The sequence below is a fragment of the Podarcis raffonei genome, chromosome 18 (assembly GCF_027172205.1).
Source record: "Podarcis raffonei isolate rPodRaf1 chromosome 18, rPodRaf1.pri, whole genome shotgun sequence".
NCBI lineage: Eukaryota > Metazoa > Chordata > Lepidosauria > Squamata > Lacertidae > Podarcis > Podarcis raffonei.
The window spans coordinates 1794531-1818733 of NC_070619.1; the positions used below are offsets into that span (position 1 = coordinate 1794531).

At 47.6% G+C, this 24203-nt stretch overlaps 2 protein-coding genes across 2 annotated transcripts in view; one reads left to right on the forward strand and one right to left on the reverse strand.

Moving 5' to 3' along the window:
- Window positions 1-5766, reverse strand: part of MEF2B (myocyte enhancer factor 2B) — a 44972-nt gene extending 39206 nt beyond the window's left edge. The window contains exon 1 of the mRNA XM_053372597.1: window positions 5585-5766. The gene's annotated coding sequence lies outside the window, so the exon portion shown is untranslated. The remainder of the gene's footprint in view (window positions 1-5584) is intronic.
- A 10964-nt stretch (window positions 5767-16730) lies between these two features.
- On the forward strand, window positions 16731-23968 carry TMEM221 (transmembrane protein 221). The gene is made up of 3 exons (XM_053372390.1): window positions 16731-17105; window positions 21375-21460; window positions 23355-23968. Exons 1-3 carry the CDS (start codon window positions 16795-16797, stop codon window positions 23873-23875), a joined length of 918 nt encoding a protein of 305 aa, XP_053228365.1. The 5' UTR covers window positions 16731-16794; the 3' UTR covers window positions 23876-23968.
- Window positions 23969-24203: the final 235 nt, after the last annotated feature.

A 24203-nucleotide genomic window follows, 5' to 3' on the forward strand; every position in this document is an offset into this window, starting at 1 on the left:
CAAGAAGCAGGATGCAGGCATTCTTGGAGATTCGCACTTATCCAAACTTTGCAATGCAGTTTTCCAAACACGAATATCTTAGTACCTAAAAGAAAAGACGACCTACAAAAATACTTTGCTTGAGGAGATATTTCCTAGTTGAAACAGCCTACAAAAATGTGTTTATTATCTTTGGTTTTTTTATTTGTTGCATTTATATCCCGGTTTTTCTCTATTCTCCACAACATCCCTGTGAGGTAGGTTAGAAGCTCAGAAGCAGTGACTAGCCCAGAGTCACACCCACTGGGCTTCATGCCCAAACGGATATTCCAACCCTGGTCCTGGGTCAATATTCTAGCCACTGCAACAGAGAAATTTGCACTAAATTATTGGAGATTTTTTTTTCAAAATTTTAAAGACAAATTGCTACAGAAATGCAGGGAATAGAATTTAAATTCAAAAAATGAGAAGCTTAGATCGAAAAATGACAGCAGTTTATAAAATTATGCTAGGCATGGAGAATGTGGACGGAGAAAAGTTTTTCTCCCTCTTTCCTAACATTTGAAATCGTGAAAATCCAAGGAAGATGAATACAGGACCTTTCTTCACACAGTGCCGAGTTAAACTATGGAACTCCCTCCCACAGGAATGTTCATCAGCTCGGGTGCATTTTTTAGGGGCTGGGGGGGAAATCAAGGTTTATAGTCCTTCTCTGATCTAGGCCTCGATGTCATTTAACTAACCGATACCAAGTTCTGAAACAGCAGCTACAGAGGAAGAGGAGAACTACAAATAACAACAATAATCACAAATTAATTCTCTCTACAATTGAAATGCCTGGGAAAGTTTCCATTGCCAAAAGTGACAGATCTCTGGGGAGAGAGTCCTTTCCAGAAATTAATTTCAGGTGGGGAGGAGAGAAGCTGGAGGAGCATTTACTGCTTAATGCTCCCTTGTGGGGAAAGAGCATGATTTCGGGGTTTTTCCCACTTAAGAAGGTCTCTGCAGCAGGTCCCAAAGGGGCCTGGGCCCATCTAGTCCAGTCTCCGGTCAAAATAAATGACCAGCCAGATGCCCCTCCCCCGGAAAGGGCTGCCTTCAGGTGGTAGTGCATTTAATGATGGGGTATCAGAGTTTTTAGGGGGCTAACCAGGCTGGGATAGCAGGTTTGTTGGTTTCTGAATGTCTGGTGTAGATTTTCAGTTTCGTTGTTCTGGATGGGACAATGGCAATAAAGATTATCATATCGTCTAGTTACTTATCTCCTTGGCTCGGGGGTCACATAACTCCAGACCCTCCAACACTTCTCAGATGGAAATAGGGACATCCTAAGGAAAAGCAGGACATTCTGGGATCAAATCAGAAACCGGACGGCTTCTGTAAATCCAGGAATGTCCCTGGAAAAGAGGAGTCTGAATTCTCTGTGCTGCCTAAAGCAGCCTTCCTTTTGTCTGTCTGGAGACTTACAACATCCACCTTCATTGCAAGCTCTCCTTGGAAGGGCACAAGAGAGGAACAAAAACTTCTCCCTGTTAATTTTATCCACGCTGTGCATCATTTTGTGCACATTTCCCATGATCAGCTTCCTGGAGACACCTTGACTGCCCACTGTTGAAAGCAGGAGACTCAGCTAGATACGACTTGGGCTACAATCCTGCAACGTTACCCTGCAATGCTTCGGCCCTGTCTCCACCCCCCTCGTCCGTCCCAGACACGGAGGTCCAGCTCCGAGGGCCTTCTGGCAGTTCCCTCACTGCAAGAAGTGAGATTAGAGGGAGCCAGGCAGGCGGCCTTCTCAGTGGTGGTGCCCGCCCTGTGGAACACCCTCCCATCAGATATCAAGGAGATAAAGAACTACAGTACTTAACCTTGGGTTAAGTACTTAATTCGTTCTGGAGGTCCGTTCTTAACCTGAAACTGTTCTTAACCTGAAGCAGCACTTTAGCTAATGGGGCCTCCCACTGCTGCCGCGCCGCCAGAGCACGATTTCTGTTCTCATCCTGAAGCAAAGTTCTTAACCCGAGGTACTATTTCTGTGTTAGCGGAGTCTGTAACCTGAAGCGTATGTAACCCGAGGTACCACTGTATCTGACTTTTAGAAGACATCTGAAGGCAGCCCTGTACAGGGAAGCTTTCTAATGTTTAATGTTTGATTATGTTTTTATATAAGCTGAAAGCCGCCCAGAGTGGCTGGGGCAACCCAGTCAGATGGACGGGGTATGAAAAATAAACACACACCTTTCTTGCGGAAATCGCACTTGCTGCCCATCTGCTACCACGGGCATAGCTGAGGGGGGCAGCTGCCCCCCATTAAATCAAAATCAATACAAATCTGAGGTTCTGCCCCCCTTCACAAAAGCTCCCCCCCAATATATTGGCTACGTCCATGCCCACTACAAAGTTCAAGGCTTGGGCACAACTATATCAAGCTCTAGAGAGCTCAGGAAACAGGATTCTCAAGAGCATGGGCAGGCAAACTAAGGCCCGGGGGCCGGATCCAGCCCAATCGCTTTCTCAATCCAGCCCACAGGTGGTCTGGGAATCAGCATGTTTTTACATGAGTAGAATGTGTCCTTTTCTTTAAAATGCATCTCTGGGTTATTTGTGGGGCACAGGAATTCGTTCTTTTTTTTTCCTTTCCAAAATATAGTCCGGCCCCCCACAAGGTCTGAGGGACAGTGGACCGGCCCCCTGCTGAAAAAAATTGCTGACCCCTGCTCAAGAGTTACTCCGGCAGGTGCCTAAAATATCAGATGCTCTCTCCACAGTAACTCAAAGCAGGGCTTTTGATGTGACCTTGTCAGCATATATAAGACCTCTGCTCAGAGATCTGCACTGGTTGCCAGTTTGCTACTGAGCTCAAGAAAGGCCTTAAAAACTTGGGACCAGTTTACCTGTGTGATCGTCCAACCCCTTACATGCCTTCTCCATAGTTTGGAACCGTGGCATTGGGACGACTTACAGGTGCCGGCATAATACCCGCTCCCCTTTTGCAAGAAATCAATCTTTTATCGTGGCAGCATCTACACTCCGGAATTCCCTGCCCGTTGACACCAGCGCAGCACGTATCTTTTTTTCCAGCACCTGCTAAAACACGTTTGTTAGGCAAAGCCGAACCGGACACATCAAATGTTGCTGTATCTTTTAATACATTTTTAGTATCTTGTTGATTTTATCATTTGAATGTTTTAAAGAGTAGTTTTTACCTTATTGTTCTCATTCTCTTTGTAAAGCACTTTGAGGTTTGTTTGTTTGTTTGTTCCCAATCAAGCGGTATATAAATTTTATGAAATAAATATGTGCTGAGATTTATCAAGGGCCCGCTCTCAGTACTTTCTCTTTCCGGAAAGCCATTTTTGTTTAGACAAGCTTTTCCACCTTACGAAAATGTGCACCTGCCGTTTATTTTAAAACAATCTTTGTTTGTACTTGTTTCATTTCTTAAAAAACCCCTATTCTTAGCCGGTTTTAGGGAAAGTCTGCAATTTGCCATGAGACATCCCAAACTTGTGCAGTTCCAGACACATTACTGATGCGACAGAAGATTGTAGATGTGGGGGGGGGAAGTACAGTTCACGGTGGTCATGGAATCGCCTTAAATTTTTCAAAAATCACTCTTCTCATTGCAAGGACAAGGGAATGGAGGCATTGCAAAAACTTTGCAGACCATGACTTTAGGAACAGCAGAAGCAGTTGGGAAGAGAGAAGTTCAGGGATATTTAAAAAAAATAATTCTGTAAATTGTGTGTCCTTGTTTCTCAATCTGATCCTTTTCCATGGTTTGTATGTTTTGTGGTATTTTATGCATTGTGAGTTGCTATTATTTTTATTGATTAAAGTCTGGTCAATTCTTTGTTGTAATTGTTAAGTGTAAACTGTTTAATGATTATTTGCTGATATTTAATTTTACCGTTTACTATTATATTCCAATGGATTATTGAATATTGCTTTATTTGATATGTTGTTTATTTTAAAGTTATGTTTTCATTGTGACTTTTTTGCATTGGATGAGATTGTTATTAGGTATGTGATCTTGGCTGTCTATTTTGTTGTTTCTTCAGCTTGCAAATTTTATTTTTATTTATTAAATCTGTATACCACCATTTATCTGCATATCTCATGGCAGTTCTAAAAAAATTGCAATGTAAAAACCACAGTGTAAGTCAAAAACTCAGTTTTTATACTGTATTTTAGAAAAAAAATGACACCTTTTGAAAGATAGAATTAGATAATGGGTGTGTACTCAGATGCCCGACTTGTGTATAGAAAGGCAGTACACAAATTAAAAGTGAAATGAAATGAAATAGTAATTGCAACTCAGTGAAAAACAGCCCATAATCTGACACGGGATGCTTGGTGCTACTCACCTTTCAAGAATGGAGAAAATTACATGAAAATTTGAGATATTGGCAAGGACTAGAACCTCTTTTTTATTATTTGACATTTCTCCATGCCTGGCAAATATGGATCTCTACTTGATCATCAGGTAACGCCAATATTATATACTTGGACTTGCTATTTTAACCCACGCGCAATTGTGCTCATTCGACACACCTGTTTTAAAGTTTTGCTCCTCATCTTTCAGTTTGCATCTGTGGTTATAACCGCTCTCTCTGTTTTATATACGTTATAAAATGATATAAAAAATCCTTATGAAGGAAAAGCGACAACTCTCCGCAGATTGTAACGCTGAGTTGCTATTTAAAACTTCCCACAAATCCCCAAAAATCCTCCCCTTTTTTGTTAAAGAAATTGGGATTAGATTTTAGAAAGGAGACCCAAGCTTAACAACTGAGTCTATCTCCTCTAGGGAAAGATGGAGAAGATTGGGAGATTGGAGGAGAGGGGAGAATTAATATGTTTAATCTTCCCTCACCCCCATTAAGCAGAAGGCTGGATCACTTATCTAACATCCTTTAATTTCCCCGTTTTGTCCTTGCAAGAATTTGGAGAGATGGATTTGTGGTGGGACCAGACTAGATAACTCTCTTGCCTCCCATGCCTGACACCATAAATAAGAACAGCACAACGCCTCCATGTCAGAAGGAAATTCAGAGCCCGTCTGCAAATTGGGGTTACCACACCGTAACTCCGAAAGGTTATTTTGCTTTTCGTCTTTCGATTTGCACCTGCTCTCACTTGCTTTCCTTTCCCCTCCCCATTCCGTTTTCCTTTAGTGCCACAACTATCAAGAGGACAAGGCTTCCTGCAGAAACGGTGCAAAGATTTGAATCTCTCTACAGCACCCAGCAAATCTACAGCACTTTATAAATAATGATGATGATGATTTTATATATATGCAATCATAGAATTATAGAGTTGGAAGGGACTCCAAGGGTCATCTAGTCCAACCCCTGCAATGCAGGAATCCCAGGTTCGACCCCAAGTTGAACTCCCATTCTGAAACTCCCGAGAGCCACTTCCAGCGAGTGTAGACAATACCGAGGTGCATCAGGAGGACCCGTTTCCTGCAAGGATGGCAGGCGTGGAGACCTCTGAGCCTTCCCAGCCTTCCAGGTGTCCCCCACCCCAACCAACACACCTCTCTCTCTAAGCTTCGCCAGCCCATTCATTCTTTGGAGTCCTCGCCTCCCCTGGGGCTTACCTGACGCACCTGTGCTCAGGTGTGCGGTCCTGCTATCCCTCTGCCGGGGGAAAAGCCAAGCTCTCCGCCTCAGTAGCAGATCCTCTGCCCCGGCGCCGCTGCCCGGTGGGGTCCTCTTCTTGCAAACAGCATTGTACGAATTGCAAACACTGAAATATGATGATTGCTGTTGCAAAGCGCCCTTGCCCAAAGCTCGCCCGCGACACTCCGCGCCTCACTCGCCTCCGGCATCTGGGCTCAGAATGGGAAGACTCCTCTTTTGCATAGCCGCGCCCCCTCGCTTTCTGATTGGGCCGGATTCGGCCGGGTCGTTTGCATATGCAGGCTCGATTGGCTGACAGAGAGAGAGGGGTGGGGCGGGCAGAAAGGTACACAGTCACCTCCGCGCACGCCCCGCCCTCAGAACGCCTGCTGGCCCCGCCCACCACGTGGTTTCAAACACGCTTCTGAAACGCCGCTTTCACACGTGAGTCAGACACGCGATGCGCTTAAAGTAAAGCAAAGAGAAAAGGCAGCACTCACTGAGTTTAAAGATTTGTATTCTGTGTTTTCTGATTTAGCTCCTTTGTTGTATTTGGCTTTTTGTTTTTTAAATATGAATTGTATTTTATTCTTTGCGTACACCACGCAGAAAACTTGCTTGGATGGCGTGGGTGGGTATGCGAATGTAATAAATGTAATAAACAGGTAAATAGAACACTGGGATAGTCAGTCAGTAGAGCATGAGACTCTTAATCTCAGGGTCGTGGGTTGGGCAAAAGATTCCTGCATTTCAGGGGGCTGGACTAGATGGCCCCTGTGGTCCCTTCCAACTCAGCTCCACTCAGAATGGACCCACTGGAATCAAGGTAGCTGTGCCATTGATTTCAGAGTATGGTGGATGCAGTTTACAGAGTTACACTGATAACAGGTAGCTAAAAACTTGGCTCTGAACTTGCTTATTTCTTTCTCCCTCCCAATCCGTTTTCCTTTTGTGCTGTTATCTTTTCAGCTTGTCATTTGCAAGCCTGAGGGGAGGGTGTCTTGTTGTGGTTTTTAGCCAAAGTGGCATTAAAAATCATTTAAACCAACAAATTTCTCTGCACTTGGAGGAGCTTACAAAGAAAAGCCAATAGGAGAAAAACCAGGCAAATGTAGACAAACTGCCTCCCTTTAAAAGTCTGGGTACAGTTGGCAAGGAGGACAATGAGGGAATGTCACACAGAGACGTGTGGTTGTCTTCCTCAAACAGTCAAGCACTCTTTGCGTTCTCAGAGACACACACCTCAAGGCACAAGAAATGCGGAAAATGAAAATCTGAGGCCCTGCAGGAGATTCTGCCCCAGAGTCAGAAAATAGCAGGAATGTGCCGGATCAGACCAAAGAGATGCCTAGGCATCGTGGCTGAAAGCTATTGGCAACCTCTTCCTCCTCCATGAATTTCTCTAATCCTCTTTCATGCCATCTAGGGTGGCTTCCATCGCTGCTTCCAGTGGCAGTGAGTTCCATAGTTTAACTATGCAGTGTGTGAAGGGTATTTCTTGGACCCTTGGTATTACCCCCCCCCCAAGATGCTGATTTAGTACAAGTGACAGGATCCCCCACTTCTCATTTTGCAGACATACACCAGTTCAAGTTTGCAGCCCCATTTTAGCCCTTTAAAATCTGGTCCGAATTTGCTGAGCTCCCGCTTGAAAGGCCTGCAATCTTATCAAACAGGGACAAGTGTGTCCCGGGCGGATTAATCCAGAATAAAGATTTCCCTATTTCCCCCATGCTTCACTTCTAACAACCTCATACTGGAACTCCAAACTGACACACGTGGGTTCAAGCCTCACATTGGCCAAAAGGTTGCTGCATTGCAGGGGGCTGGACTAGAAGGCCCTTGGGGGTCCCAACTCCGCAATTCTATAATTCTCTGATTGTAACAGTGTCTGTGCAAGACTAGAGGGCTTACTCCTCTTTCCATCGTGCACGGCAAACCTCTCTCTCTCTCTCTCTCTCTCTCTGATAAGAGAGGTCTCTCTGGTTGCTGAATCCCCCATCCTTGGAGAACGAGAGACAGCCAGAGAGTCCCCAGAGAAAGTTTTGTGTTTACAAGTGCTGGAGGGGAAACTGATGCAACCCAGAGCCTCCGGTTACATGCGCCCGGTTGGCAGGAGGCCAGGAGAGTAGGAGGGAGTGTAGCGGAGATGTGACAGCCCAGGAAAGGGCTGATCTGGTACCCTGTGTCCTTCGAAAGAGAGATTATGAGCTTGTTCCTTTCTCTCATTTTTCAGTACTCCCTTTCCTCTCAAAGCAGTGATTTTTTTCTGGGGGGAAAAGGTGGGAGAACTCACCACGAAGTTTCTTTCTTTGTTCACTGTGGGCCCAGTCGCAGTGTCACACACACAAATGCACCAGCAGCGGCTAAATGTAAGATGTGATCAATAAACTTAAGCCAACAAAGATCTGGATTAGAAATGGCCGCAACTTTATTGATCACAGATATAGGTGGGTTTTGCACTCAGGCATTGGGTATACAGTGGACGCTTGGGTTGTGAATGTGATATGTGCAGGAAGCACGTTCACAACCCACAGCGTCCGCAACCCGCAGCGCCGCGTCTGCACATGCGCGGGTTGCGAATCGGCGCTTCTGCTCATGCGCAAAGAACGATTTAGTGCTTTGTGCATGCGCAAGCACCGAAACCCAGAAGTAACCCATTCTGGTACTTCTGGGTTCGGCGCGGTGCGCAACCCGTAATAACACAACCTGAAGCGTCTGTAACCTGAGGTATGACTGTATATCCATCCCAACCCCCCCAGACTATCTATCACAGGGGTAGGCAACCTAAGGCCCTGGGGCCTGGATGCGGCCCAATCGACTTCTCAATCTGGCTCGTGGACGGTCTGGGAATCAGCATGTTTTTACATGAGTAGAATGTGTTATTTTCTTTAAAATGCAGCTCTGGGTTATTTGTGGGGCATAGGAATTTGTTCATCCCCCCCCCAATATAGTCCAGCCCACCACATGGTCTGAAAAAGTTTCCTGATCCGAGCACAATTCAAAGTATTGGTGCTGACCTTTAAAGCCCTAAACAGCCTCAGTCCAGTATACCGGAAGGAGCGTCTCCAGCGCCGAGGGCCTTCTGGCAGTTCCCTCCCTGTGAGAAGCCAAGTTACAGGGAACCAGGCGGAGGGCCTTCTCATTAGTGGAGCCCACCCTGTGGAACGCCCTCCCACCAGATGTCAGCCCTGTTTAGGGAAGCTTTTAATGTTTAATAGGTTATTGGATTTTAATATTCTGTTGGGAGCCACCCAGAGTGGCTGGAGAAACCCAGCCAGATGGGTGGGGTATAAATAAATTATTATTATTATTATTATTAATCATCTATCATCTATCTATCTCTACCATCTATCTATATCTATATCTATCTATCATCTATCTATCTATCATCTATCTATCTATCTATCTATCTATCTATCTATCTATCTATCATCTATCTATCATCTATCTATCTCTATAATTTTTTAAAAGGTAAGGGAACTCAGTCCTGCTTTTAAACATTTTATGATGGACACTGGAAAGTAAAATGAAACCAATCAAACATTATGACGGGGGGGGGTGTTAATGCAAAAAACAAAAGAAAATAAAAACTTAAGAGGAGCCTGCCGGCTCAGGCACACTCCCATTGACTGATGGTTTGGGAAGCAGTGCACACATGACGTTGGCCACAGTCGTTCTCTATCCTCAGGACCAGTTTACTTGCAAAGTAAACTGATTTGGGGCGGGGGGCAGGTCCAGAAGAAACACATCTGCACATTGCTTTCGGGGAGCAGGGTCTGCAGAGGACAAATGCATCAGAAGTGATTCTCCCCCCACCATCTCTGGGAGCAATTAAGATTAGCAATTAAACCATTAGGATTAGTTCATTAACACCCCGGTTAATTGCCTGCCCCTCTTTGCAGAATTGGAAGATTTAACCACAGTCCCTAGAAAGATGCATGTTTACTGCCTCGGAGGGCACCCCATGTTGAAGCACCCTCAGTCTAGGCTTCAAGGCAGAACATGGTTGGCATTTGTTTGTCTCCCCGGGGTGCAAGCCTGGGCTGTGGGTCTGGGGGTCCTGGGCTGCCCAGGTGACAAGACCCCCCTCTTGGGCTCGCTGAGGGGGTCCAAAGGAAAGCAGAGCAAGACGTTTGGCACCAGCTTGGCTGCAGGAGTTGCCAGAAGGAGGCGTGCAAGGCGCCCTCCAACCGCCTTAGGGACTTGTGAACTTGTGAATTGAGCCTTTATCTTCTCCCAAAGATATTCTGCAAGGCAGTGGAGATTTAGGATCAGAGTTTCCTTCTCGCAGATGGACTCCCTTTCCAGGTGGACGAGCCCCGTCTGCCCCTCACTTACCTCTGGAGACTTCTTGACCATTGGACCCCCCTCTTGACCTCATCCACTCTCTTCACCAGAGCCTGACTTTGCAGGCAGGGATGTCCCTAAGTCACCAAGGATTTGAGCTGCCCTCACCTGGTTTAGCCGGCCAGTCAAAGCCATTCTGCACGCTGACATACCCCCCAACATTTATCCAGTGAAAAGAGGGGTGTCCTTAATAATAATAATAATAATAATAATAATAATAGCAATTATATTATGTATACTATAATTATAAATAATATAAATAATTATATTATTTATATAGTGAGAGCTGTTTCCTAGTTCTGCTGGATCTCTCAGCGGCGTTTGATACCATCGACCATAACATCCTTCTGGACCGTCTTGAGGGGCTGGGAGCTGGGGGCACTGTCATACAGTGGTTCCGCTCCTTCCTCCTGGGCCGTGTTCAGAAAGTGGTGGTGGGGGATGAGTGTTCAGACCCCTGGGCTCTCACTTGTGGGGTGCCTCAGGGTTCTGTCCTCTCCCCCATGCTTTTCAACATTTACATGCAGCCGCTGGGAGAGATCAGCAGGAGGTTTGGCCTGGGTGTTCATCAGTATGCGGATGATACCCAGCTCTACCTCTCTTTTAAATCAGAACCAGTGAAGGCGGTGAAGGTCCTGTGTGAGTGTCTGGAGGCGGTTGGAGGATGGATGGCGGCTAACAGATTGAGGTTGAATCCTGACAAGACAGAAGTACTGTTTTGGGGTGACAGGAGCCGGGCAGGTGTGGAGGATTCCCTGGTCCTGAATGGGGTAACTGTGCCCCTGAAGGACCAGGTGCGCAGCCTGGGAGTCATTTTGGACTCACAGCTGTCCATGGAGGCACAGGTCAAACCTGTGTCCAGGGCAGCTGTTTACCAGCTCCATCTGGTACGTAGGCTGAGACCCTATCTGCCTGCGGACTGTCTCACCAGAGTGGTGCATGCCCTGGATATCTCCCGCTTGGACTACTGCAATGCACTCTACGTGGGGCTACCTTTGAAGGTGACTCGGAAACTACAACTAATCCAGAATGCGGCAGCTAGACTGGTGACTGGGAGCGGCCGCCTAGACCATATAACACCGGTCTTGAATGACCTACATTGGCTCCCAGTACGTTTCCGAGCACAATTCAAAGTGTTGGTGCTGACATTTAAAGCCCTAAACGGCCTCGGTCCAGTATACCTGAAGGAGCGTCTCCACCCCAACCTTCTGCCTGGACGCTGAGGTCCAGCGCCGAGGGCCTTCTGGTGGTTCCCTCATTGCGAGAAGCAAAGCTACAGGGAACCAGGCAGAGGGCCTTCTCGGTAGTGGCGCCCGCCCTGTGGAACGCCCTTCCAGCAGATGTCAAAGCGATAAACAACTACCTGACATTCAGAAGACATCTTAAGGCAGCCCTGTTCAGGGAAGCTTTTAACGTGTGATATTTTACTGTATTTTTGGTTTCTATGGAAGCCGCCCAGAGTGGCTGGGGAGGCCCAGCCAGATGGGCAGGGTATAAATAATAAATTATTATTATTATTATTATTATTACCCCACCCATCTGACTGGGTTGCCCCAGCCACTCTGGGCAGCTTCCAGTAGACACTGGATATAAAACACAGCAGAACATTAAACCTTAAAAACTGCCTTCAAGTGTCTTCTAAACGTTGTAGCTTATCTCCTTGGCTCAGGGGTCACCAAACTCCCCACCCTCCCACATTTGTCTGATGATAATACAGTGGTACCTTGGGTTACATATGCTTCAGGTTACATACGCTTCAGGTTACAGACTCCGCTAACCCAGAAATAGTATCTCGGGTTAAGAACTTTGCTTCAGGATGAGAACAGAAATCGTGCTCCGGCGGCACAGCAGCAGCAGGAGGCCCCATTAGCTAAAGTGGTGCTTCAGGTTAAGAACAGTTTCAGGTTAAGAATGGACCTCTGGAACGAATTAAGTACTTAACCAGAGGTACCACTGCAGGGACGTCCTAAGGAAAAGCGGGACATTCTGGGATCAAATCAGAAGCCAGGACTGCTTCTGTCAATCTAGGACTGTCCCTGGAAAATAGGGTCACTTGGAGGGTCTGCAGTTCCAGAGACAAAATGCAGGCATTGATTCCTGGCACTGCCAGATAGAGACTGGGTATGCCCCCCCCCACTGAAAACCTTTGAGAGCTGCTGCCAGTCTGTGCGGACAGTACAGAGTTATATGGACCAGCTGTATTTGACTATGTAGAATAATAATAATAATAATAATAATAATAATAATAATAATAATAATAATTTTATTTATATCCCGCCCTCCCCAGCTGAAGCCGGGCTCAGGGCGGCTAACAATAAATTTCCTGTTTAAAATAACCACTTAAAATCATGAGGATTAGAACGGTTTGGAAACTTCAGCCGGTGCAGAATTCAGCGGCCAGGTTGCTCACCGGAGCAAGACTGTTTGAGCATATTGCACCAATCCTGGTCCAACTGCACTGGCTGCCAATTAATTTCCGGGCCCAATCCAAAGTGCTGGTTTTGACCTATAAAGCCTTAAATGGCTCAGGACCGCAATACCTCAAGGACTGCCTCTTTCCATATGAACCCACCTGGACCCTGAGATCATCTTCTGAGACCCTCTTTCATGTGCCTCCTCCTCAAGAGGGCGGCAGCACGAGAACAGGGCCTTCTCTGCAGTGGCTCCCCATTCATGGAATGCTCTCCCCAGGGAGGTTCGCCTGGTGCCTTCATTATACACCTTTAGGCGCCAGGTTGATCTGTTTGACATCCTATAATAATAATTAAAATGTGTTTTGTTTTGTCTTATGGGGGGGTTATTGGGTTGTTAGGGACACGGGTGGCGCTGTGGGTTAAACCACAGAGCCTAGGAGGTCGGTGGGTGATCTCCCATTGCTCTGTCCCTGCTCCTGCCAATCTAGCAGTTCAAAAGCACGTCAAAGTGCAAGTAGATCAATAGGTACCGCTCTGGTGGGAAGGTAAACGGTGTTTTTGTGCACTGCTCTGGTTCGCCAGAAGCGGCTTAGTCATGCTGGCCAAATGACCCGGAAGCTGTCTGCGGACAAACGCCGACTCCCTCGGCCTATAGAGCGAGATGAGCGCACAACCCCAGAGTCGTCTGCAACTGGACCTAATGGTCAAGGGTGCCTTTACCTTTACCTATTGGGTTGTTGTTTTTATTTTGATTATGTATTTTGTGGTTTTACATTTTGATTTTATTCTGTGAACCGCCCTGAGACCTCTGGGTATAGGACGGTATATAAATTCAATAATAATAATAGCCACCTCACTTTGTTTGGAGAACGGCTGTAGCTCTGTAACACATTTCTGCACTCAGAAGGTCCTGAGTTCAGTTCCCGGCATCTCCAGGTACGGCTGGCCATGTCCCGAGTCTGAAATCCTGGGGAGCTGCTGCCAGTCAGTGTAGGCAATATTGAGGTAGATGGCGTCCTATCTTCTTTTCCTCCAGGTTCTTGGCCAATTCTTGCAGTGCAGGTGGTTGGGGAAAATGACCCTGGCGGTCCCTTCCAACTCTACAATTCTATGATTCTTTAATATGCCAATATTGTGAATGATCTACTATAGATTTTCTTAAAAACCAACTGTAGGGATTCTCATCTGGAATATTTCTGATCTTAAAAGTTCTGACTGTTTTTTCCTGCTGAGTTTGCTGGGTCTTTCCTGCCGTTGACTCTGGAGAAGGCCTGGCGCCCTCTTCAGGCGCTATAATTCACTCATCGTAACCTCACGTCATACAGTACATGTAAAGCACAAAGATTCCTGGCAATCATTGTTTGTGAAGGGTGCTGGGAGTTGTAGCTCTGTGAGGGGGTAAACTACAGTTCCCAGGATTCCTTGGGGGGGCCGAGATGTACTTTAAATGTGTTTTTAAGAGCCTGTAATGCTTTTCAGAGTGAAGGACAGCTCACTCGGTAGAGCATGAGGCTCTTGTTCTCACGGCCACGGGTTCAAGCCCCATGTTGGGCAAGATTCCTGCACTGGAGGGGGTTGGTCTGGATGACCCTCAGGGTCCCTTCCAGCTCTATGGTTCTGTGATTCCACATCTTGAGGCAAAAATTTCATAGGCTATGTGCTCTGCAAAGAAAGGCATCACCTTTGTTTGGGTCTGAGTCTTCTGTCAACCCATTTCACTGGGGGGTGGACTGAGTTCAGGCTACATGTCATAAAACATGTTCTCAATCTGATCCTTTTCCATAGTTTTGTATGTATTGTGGTATTTTATGCATTGTGACTTGCAGTTATTTTTACTGATTATAGTTCAGTAATTATTTATCGTAATGCTAAGAGTGAATTTCTGTTAAATTGTTATTTTCTGTTGTTTTGAGAGTCCAGTTCATTGTGTGCTATTATATTCTAATAGATCATTGAATATTACTTTATTTGATATAAGTCGTTCCAATTTAAAGTTATGTTTTATCATGACATTTTGTATTGGATCAGGTTATAGGGTGTTCTTTGTTGTCTGTTTTGTTGCTGCAAAGTGAAATGAAATGTCAAAAAGCAATAAAAAGTACTAAGCGTACGTTGAAAGGGGAAACGGCGCCCTGCCAAACAGGTGGCGCAGGTTTCTGTGGCGCTCTTTGCAAGCCTACCGGACCTGTTGAAATGGGCAGAGAAATGGTCACAAATCCTCTTTTCCGAGCCCGATTCAGGCCTCTTCAGAGCATCATCTCTGATCCTGGCGACGTGGGACCTGGAAAATCCCAGGGGCTGCATGGCATCAGGAGCCCAGACGGCCTGTCCTGCCAAAGTCAACAATCTCTTCCCCGCAAAATTAGAGCCTGGCTCCCATTTCCCCCCAACAGAGCTCTGTGGCGGAAGAAGCCACCCACGGAAAGCAGGCCTGGCCGCTGACCCTTCCCTCTGGGTCGGACGCTCACCGGCTTCTCTCCCACGCTGGGGAGAAAGGCTCTTTTGGGCACTGCCTTCAGATGGCAGCACACGAAAGCTTATACCAAGAACAAACGTAATTGGTCTCTCTCTCTTTTTTATTAAATATTTTGTTGATGCACAAAAGTGTGTGCAATGTCTCTCTCTCATATTTTTTCTTTTCCATGTAACATTTTTACAAATCAGTTTCATTTGTTTAGACATTAGGAAGAAAGGGGGGGAGATGGGGGGGTCGGGTGGCAATGTTTCTATTTTACTTAATATATGTGGGGTTTGGTGTCAGCGTTGCTTGTGCACGTCCTTTGCTGTTCACTTGTGTTCCTTTGGTGGTGAGAGAGGTTGGGGTTGGCCCAGGGTGTGGTTGTTTGTTTGTGGTTGGCTATGATGGTCTTTGTTTTCATGTGTGAATGGGGTGGGTGGGTGTTTTGGATCAGTTTAGCCATATTGATTTGTATGCTGTTGGTGGATTTAGGTCAATGTCTTGTTGGGCTGTGTATGTGATAAAGGGGAGCCATACCGGGGTAAAGGCGTCTTCTTCTGCTTGTCCCCATGTCAGTTTCCATTTATTGGTTAATTTTTCTAGTAGGGCTGTTTCCCATACTATTTGGTACCATAGGTCCATGCTTTCTCCTGACAGGTCTCTCCAGTGTCTGGCTATGATGCTTCTGGCTGCTGAAAGTAGGTGGGTTAGGAGTTCTTTGTGGTGTAAGTGGGCATTATTGTCTTGGAAGATGTTTAGTAGGGCCAGTTCTGGGGTGATGTCTAATACTTGCTTAGTTATTTTACATATTTCTCGTGTGGCTGCTGTCCAGAATAGTTGGATTTTGGGGCACTCCCACCACATGTGGAGGTATGTGCCTGTGGAGTTGCACCCTCTCTAGCATTTTGGTGAGGTTCCTGGACATATTAGTCCTAGTTTTCACGTAGTTGGTCTCTAAGTTTTTTTTAAATATATATATATATATTTATATATATATAGACTGTGTCAGACCAACACGGCCACCACCTGAATCTATGCATCTGGCTGGCAGGCTCTTGCCCTATTTCAAGGAGAGGAAAAGGCAGAATCATAGAATTGTGGAGTTGGAAGGGACCCTGAGGGTCATCTAGTCCATCCCCTGCAAAGCAGGAATCTTTCCCCCAACGTGGTTTGCCGTCCGGTTAAGAGGTCTGCCAGCTGCTTGGGACCAGTGTTGCCCGGGGCCTTGGGTGCCAGTCGCTGATTCTCAGCCTAACTTTCTTCACAGGGTTGCTGTTTCTTTAGGCATTTTTTAATTTTCACCCCCCCCCCCCAGGAACAAGGATAACAGCTGGAGGAAATTAAAACAAAACTGTCAGAGGCAGGCAGAATGAGTGGTTGCACAGGTGTTGAAATGACAAAAAGTCCATAATATCAGCCTTGTTTTGGTTACCAAGTCTAGTTCCAGGTTTGCCCGAAATTCGTGGTGTATGTCAATTTCAAGGCGCTAGTCCCTAAGCCGCGGAAGCAGCGAAGGCGGCGCTGCGACGGGCGATCGGGTACGGCGGTGATGGTTCCAGCGCCTCCATCCTCCGCTGCAGGAGCCCCCCCCCGCCCCGTCTCCCGATCTCTGCGCTCCCTCCCCGATGCAGTTGGCAAATTCCAAGGCGCTAGTCCCTAAGGTGGAGGGGGGGAGAAAATCAGAGCCGCGATGGGAAACTGGGTGAGGGTCAGGCAGCGCCCCCTTTCCTGGCTCCTGGCTCCGCTGCAGTTGACCAGTTTCAAGGCGCTAGTCCCTTAGGCGCGCGAGTTGCGCAGGCGGCGCCGCGCCCGGCGACCGGGGGGCGGCAGGATCGGCCCACCCCTTCGAGGCGCCTCCCCGCTCGCTCGCTCGCTCGCTCTCGCCTCCGCCCCGCAAGCGCTGCCTCGACGGCGCCCAGGGACCTTCTCCCGTCTCCGGCTCTCCCCGCGGCCCCGACCCGGCCCCATGCCGGCGCCCCCTCCGTCCCCCTACGGGCCGCGCGCCCTGGGCGCCCTGCTGCTCTTCGGCACCGTGTCCGGCCTGATGGCCGTCCTGGCGTCCATGCTCATCTTCCAGATCCAGGCGGGCAGCCGGGCCGGGGCGGCGGGCGCGGCGGGTCTCCCCGAGGGGGCGCGCCGGGTGCTGCTGCCGCTCTCGGCGGTGCTGGCCTCGCTCTGCCTGGTGCTGAGTCTCAGCTGCCTCCTGCTCAGCCTCCTGCACGGCTACTGCGGCGCCGAGCGGTGCGCGCCCACGGGGGGCGCTCTGGGGCCCGACAGGTGCGTACTGGCCCGGCCAAGAGGGCCGGGGGCGCGGGGGGGGGGGGACGGACACATCGGCCTGAAGTTTGCTACTTTGGGCGGGAGGGGGCTCTTAAGCCATCTCGAATAATAATAATAATAATAATAATAATAATAATAATAATAATAAATTAATTAATTTATACTCCACGCATCTGGCTGGGCTTCCCCAGCCACACTGGGCGGCTTCAAACAAAATATTAAAATGCCGTAATGCATCAAACATTAAAAGCTTCCCTAAACAGGGCTGCCTTCAGATGTCTTCTAAAAGTCTGGTAGTTATTTTTCTCTTTGACATCTGGTGGGAGGGCGTTCCACAGGGAGGGCGCCACCACCAAGAAGGCCCTCTGCCTTGTAACTTGGCTTCTCGTAGCGAGGGAACCACCAGAAGGGAGCTGGACCTCAGTGTCTGAGCAGAACGATGGGGGTGGAGACGCTCCTTCAGGTATGCTGGACTGAGGCCATTTAGGGCTTTAAAGGTCAGCACCAACACTTTGAATTGTGTTCAGAAATATACTGGGAGCCAATGTAGGTCTTTCAAGACCGGTGTTATATGGTCTCGGCGGCCGCTCCCAGTCACCAGTCTAGCTGCCGCATTCTGGATTAGTTGTAGTTTCCAGGTCACCTTCAAAGGTAGCCCCACGTAGAGCACATTGCAGTAGTCCAAGCGGGAGATAACCAGAGCATGCACCACTCTGGCGAGACAGTCTGCGGGCAGGTAGGGTCTCATCCTGCGTACCAGGTGGAGCTGATAAACAGCTGCCCTGGACACAGAATTGACCTGTGCCTCCATGGACAGCTGTGAGTCCAAAATGACTCCCAGGCTGCGCACCTGATCCTTCAGGGGCTCCGTTACCCTATTCAGGACCAGGGAGTCCCTCACACCTGCCTGCCTCCTGTCCCCCAAAAACAGTACTTCTGTTTTGTCAGGATTCAACCTCAATCTGTTGCTGTCCTATCCTGAGCTGGTTTGGAAGAAAAGCGAGATACAATCATAGAATGGCAGAGTTGGAAGGGACCACGAGGGTCATCTAGTCCAACCCGCTGCGAGGCAGAAATCTTTTGCCCAGCGTGGCACTTGAACCCACAACCCTGAGATTAAGGGGTCTCGGGCTCTACCTGTATGTATGAGATATCAATGAAATCTGTCCACCCATCCAAGGAACTCGCCATAATTAACTTGCCATGGGCTTCCGGGTCTTGTAGCCCCCGAGTTTATTACAGGTCTTCCAGAAGAAAGGCCTTCTTCTGAGCACGCGACCCAGAGGCCGGGTCTGGCTCACCTTCGTCAAAGGTGGCTGTTCATGCTCCCCCCTCTCCTTGCCCCTTGCCGCCCTCCTCCAAATCATTAACCAAAGGCATGTCCAAATTGTCCCCAAACACGAAAGAAACGACGGCGTCCGCCATGCAATACATGCGTTAGCACGGCTCAGAAACGACACGCTGGGATGTCAGGAGGTCAGGGTTAAATTGCTGGAAGCAGAAGGCAGAGAGCAAGTTGGCTGAACTGGTACCACAACTGCAGGAGTTTAAGATTCAAGCGGGCATTGCCCTGGCACTTCCCTGAAGGTCATCATAAGGTCTAGAAACTTGGATTTCTAAACACGCACACATCCAGTCATAATGCCTAGACCCAGAAACATAGAATCATAGAATTGTAGAGTTGGAAGGGAGCCTGAGGGCCATCTAGTCCAACCCCTGCAAGGCAGGAATATTTTGCCCAATGTGCGGCTCAAACCCATGACCCAGAGATTAAGAGTCTCATGCCAGATTAATTGTTGTTTTTTAATTTACAAAATGTACGTACTGCTTGATTGTAAGCTAACCTCTGGTTCACAGGGATGTACAGCAATTCGTTGAAATTAACAGGTATTTTTATATATTCAAAGGATAAAAATCAATATAGATTCATAGCACTGTAGAATTGGAACGGTTCTCGAGGGTTATCTAGTGCAACCCCGGCAATGCAGGGATCTTTTTGCCCAACACGGGGCCCAAACTCACAGCCCTGGGATTAAGAGTCTCATGCACTACCAACTGAGCTGTTCTAGAAGCATGAGACACATCAGTGCATGTCCAACATCATGAGATCTAGATACTTGGTTTTTTAAACACACAGACACCCACAGTCATAGGGACTAGAAACTTTTAATGCATGTCAAGTGTCATGAGGTCTAGAAACATGTTTTAAACATATATATACACACACCTAAGTTCTACAAACTTCCATAGACCTTCTAGGTGCCCCTATTTTCCAGGGACAGTCCAGGACTTACAGAAGCCATTCCAGTTTCTGATTTGATCCTGGAATTTCCCGCTTCACCTTAGGACATTTCATCGGAGAAATGTTGGAGGGAAATGTTGGAGGGCTGGAGTTATATGACCCCCCTGCCCCGAGCCAAGGAGATAAGTAACTAGACAACCTTTAGAAGACATCTGAAGTCCTGTAGAGGGAAGCTGTTTAATGTTTAATGTTTTATTATGCTTTTATATATGTTGGAACCCACACAGAGTGGTGGCAGCAACCCAGTTAGATGGGCAGGGTATAAATAATAAGATTATTATTATTATTATTATTATTATTATTATTATTATGCAATAGGATGCCCCTATTTTCATTGGCGAAATATTGGAGGATATGCTTTCATGAATGTGGTGTAGTGTCATGAGGTCAGAAACATGGGTTTTTAAACACACATACACACAGGTCTAGAAACTTGCATGCACATCTTGTGTCACAACAAGGTCTAGAAACAAGGTTTAAACATTCACATCTCCATAGTGATAAATACTTGATTTAAAAGCCACACATACCCCAGATTCAAGCAGGCGTTGCCATGTCTATGATCAAAAGATCCAGAAACATTTTTTTTTAAAAAAGCATTCGCTCACACAGCCAGATTCAAGCAAGCATTGCCCACACATTTTCAAGCACACTGTAAGGTCCAGAAGTTGAACCAGACTGAAGTGGGCCCTGCAATGTCGAGTACAGTCAATAAGGCCTAAAAACTTAGGGATTTTTTGCCTTTTTTCTTAAGAAGAGCCATAGCTGGCGAACCATCCATAATTTAAAAATACTGGAGCACTTTCAGGCACACCTTCTGTCATGTGCTCTAGAAACTTGGTTTTTTAAAAACAGCAACAACGCATTTGCAGGAAGGTGGATTTGACAGTCGCTGCTGCAATTTCTGTACTTAATCAGCCATTGCATGATGCTGGCTTTTACGTTACTCCACAGAGTGCTGGGGCCCCCATCTGCACCCGTCCAAAAATTCCTGCCGTATGAGAAACTCTGCTCATTATCCCTCCAGCTCACGTCCGCCAACTTTTCCCACATTGCCGCTGTCATTCTGAATTACCACTTTGAGGTTTTCTTTTCTGAGATTCCCCCCTCCCCTCCATGCTTTCTCTCCCTGTTTCATTTTCCTTTTTTCTCTCAGAGTTTTGCAAACAAAGTCCGTCCAGGCCTGCAGCGAACCCCCCTCCTTTTTTTCGGAAAGTAGGGGACGGTCAAAACAAAGCTCTCTCTATTCTTGGGGACAATGGCAGGCGAGGAAGGAGCAGGGAGGGCGTCCAATATTTTCTCTCTGTTCCCAAGACACCGTCCCTTTGCAACATTGCGGATTTTAAAAACACCATTCACGTGGGGGCGTCTGTTGTCCCGCTATCCTCATCTCCACAGTTACCGATTGAGGTGCAAATATTTGATTTATTCTTGGGGGGAACCGGGGGTTAACACCACCCTCCTTCCAGGGAAAAAAACACCCCATGTCCTGTGGAAACACTTTTAGGACAAATATTTATCGACGCTTTAGCATGAACCGGAGTAAGGGGTCTTACTCAAAGGAGACGTGTTGAAATCAAGGAGCCAACGTTGGCCAGGCCTGTTGAGTTTGGCAGGTCTGCTCAGTGGTCTAAGAAGAGCACTGCCGGGTCAGAGGGAGGGAGAAGGAACGAGAGGCTACAAAGGATTTGGGAAGGGGCAACACACAGAGCACACCATGCATTAGAATCATAGGGAAGGGACCCCCAAGGGTTATCTAGTCCGACCCACTGCAATGCAGGAATCCCAGGTAAGGAACCCACTGCTTAGCTTGGTGCAGTGTGTAATCTCTTTGGGGCAGAGACCCCCACCCCTTGCTTCGCTGATGTAACTCCCTAAAGCTCGAGGCGATACCACAGAGGCGTTGCATATAAATACGTGAAAATGAATTAACCACAGGTTTCTGTTCCTTCCTCCTGCCGCAGGGGCGACTGGTTCCTCGTGGACAGCCGGAAGGTGCGTCACGTGGCTGTGGGCCTGTTTTGCTGCGGGGTCTCGGCCTACCTGGCAGGTGAGTTTGGCTCCTCCCCCTGCCCACTCCTTAGACTAGCTCTTCCCCACCCTCTGCTGGTGGGACCAGGGCAAAAGCGCTTTCAAAGAAAGCTGGCTCTAATTCAGGAACCCTAGAATTGAAAGGGACCCCTAGAGTCATCTAGTCCAACCTCCTGCAATGCAATAATAATAATAATAATAATAATAATAATAATAATTTATTTGTACCCCGCCCATCTGGCTGGGCTTCCCCAGCCACTCTGGGCGGCTTCCAACGTAGATTAAAAATACATTAAAATGTCACACATTAAAAACTTCCCTGAACAGGGTTGCCTTCAGATGTCTTCTAAATGTCAGGTAGTTGTTTATGTCCTTGACATCTGCTGGGAGGGCGTTCCACAGGGTGGGTGCCACCACCGAGAAGGCCCTCTGCCTGGTTCCCTGTAGCTTTGCTTCTCGCAGTGAGGGAACCGCCAGAAGGCCCTTGGCGCTGGACCTCAGCGTCTGGGCAGAATGATGGGGGTGGAGAATATGCAGTTGTCCCATACGGGGATCAAACCTGCAATCTTGGTGCTATCAGCACTCTAACCAACTGAGCTAAAGCTTCTCTCTTCACAGGCCCTCAAGTTGAGCAATGCTTAAAACGTACATTTGTTATTATTATTGTTTTAGAAAATAATACAGAAAGCAGGAAAGCTGCTCATAGTTCTGGTTGCCTCACGTCTAAAAGAATATTGGGGAGTGGGAAAAGGTTCAGAGAAAGCGGGCAGACTGACTCCCCTATGAGGAAAGTTTGCAGTGCTGGGGGCTTTTTGGTTTGGGGAAACGGCAAGTAAAAGTCGACAGGATAGAAGCTTATAAAACGATGGAGAAAGTGGATAGGCAGAAATTTTCCTTCCTCTCCAGCAACAAACATGGACATCCTAGGAAGGTGAATGTTGAAAGATTCGGGACAGATAAAAGGAAGGACCTCTATATGTAGCACAGAGTTAAACTACGTGACTCATTGCCACAGGACGGAGTGATGGCTGCCAGCTTGGATGATTTTAAAAGATTAGGTAGATTTATGGAGGAGGCAACTCTCAGGGGCTGTGACCCGTGATGGCTGTTCTCAGTCTCCATGGTCTGAGGCAGCAATGCTTCTGGCTCCCAGTTGCAGGAAACCTCAGGAGGGGAGAGGGCTCTCATTTTGGGGACCTGCTTGCAGGTTTAACCCAGGCACCTGGCTGGCTACTGTGACGACAGGATGCTGGACTAGATGGGCCACTGGCCTGACCCAGCTTGCTCTTATGTTCTTATGTGTGTGTGTGTAAATCTAGAAATACTTCCATTTTAAAAAAATAATGCAGGCATTTAAAACCAACAGAAACATTTTTAAAGCAAACTGCGGTTTACTGTACAGACTTCTTTTTTATCACTGATGTATATTAAGTTGTGCCCCCTCTCTAATTCTAGTGCTTACCTGCCAGAAAACATGCAGTCTGTTGAACAAACCACAGTTAAAAGCACTCCGTGGCATCCTGGTCTGTCCGAACAGTCAAATGTTGTTAAAGCAAACCATGGTTTACTGTGCAAGCATTATCCTTTTTATTAAAAAAAAATCACTGCTGCGGATTTGTTGAAATGGGTTGCCATATTTTGAAGAGTAGAAAGAGGACACATTTGTCGACTTTAACTTTGGATCGCTATAACAGCTCTCATTTTACATACCCATGAAAAAGAGGTTGTGCCTAGGAAAAAGAGGATATATAGCAACCCTAGTTGAACAAACCGCAGTGGCCTCCTGTGCTGTCCAAACACAGTCAAACCTGGTTAAAGCAAACCATGGTTTACTCTGCAGGCAGTCTCTTTTTTATCTGTATAAAAAAACCACTGCTGTGGATTAAATTGCATCCTCTCGCCCTCGATTCCAGCTCTCTCCATGTACATGCTGGTGCAGTTTGAGACTGAAACCGGGATCACCAGCGCCTGCGTCCTTTCGTCGGGCATCCTGGTCCTCTTCATCACTGTGACGCACGCCCTGATCCGCGCTGCCAAAGCCACGGGGCTCAGCCAGGGCGAGCTCTCACACACCCTCTACGAGAACGACTCGGCCCGTAGCGGGGAGCTGCCCGCTGCCCCCCTCAACAACACCAAGGGCATGCCTGCTCCCCGGCCGCGCCCAGAGATTCACCGGGAGTTTTCCTACCCGCCGTTCCTTGAACAGAAGTCCCACCTCACCACACCGGCCAGCAGCAACGTCACCTCGTCGGGGAGCGCAGAGCTAACCCTGGAAAAGGATTGCTACAGCGCTCCCCGGATGCACCGGACCCTCTCGGTGGAGTCCGGCCTCCTGCAAACCCACGGGAAGCCATGGAACGGCGTCACACAGGAAATGAGGAATGTGCTCGCCCGCAAAACGGCGGGCACGGGGAAAGATTCGACCTTGGTGTAGAAAACGTGGGTAACCCGTCTTTGCAGAGGTGTATGGGGAGCCCGCTGGTTCTCTGAAGGCCTCTCAGCTATTAAAGACGTTTGCTCTTCCTTATTCCCGCAGCCTGGTTAATTGGCGGAACTCCCTGCCACAAGGTGGTGGCCGCTCACACAGGAGGTTTTGAAATAATAATAATAATAATAATTGTCAGCGCTGCCCAAGGTCCCAGCTCACACAAGACCAACGCTGCTTCTTGCTCAAGTTCAAAAGTCTTTATTGAAGTTCAGTCTCATTTCCAGACGTGCAGCGCGCAACGCTACATCTATCCGTCAGATCATAGAAGTCCCAT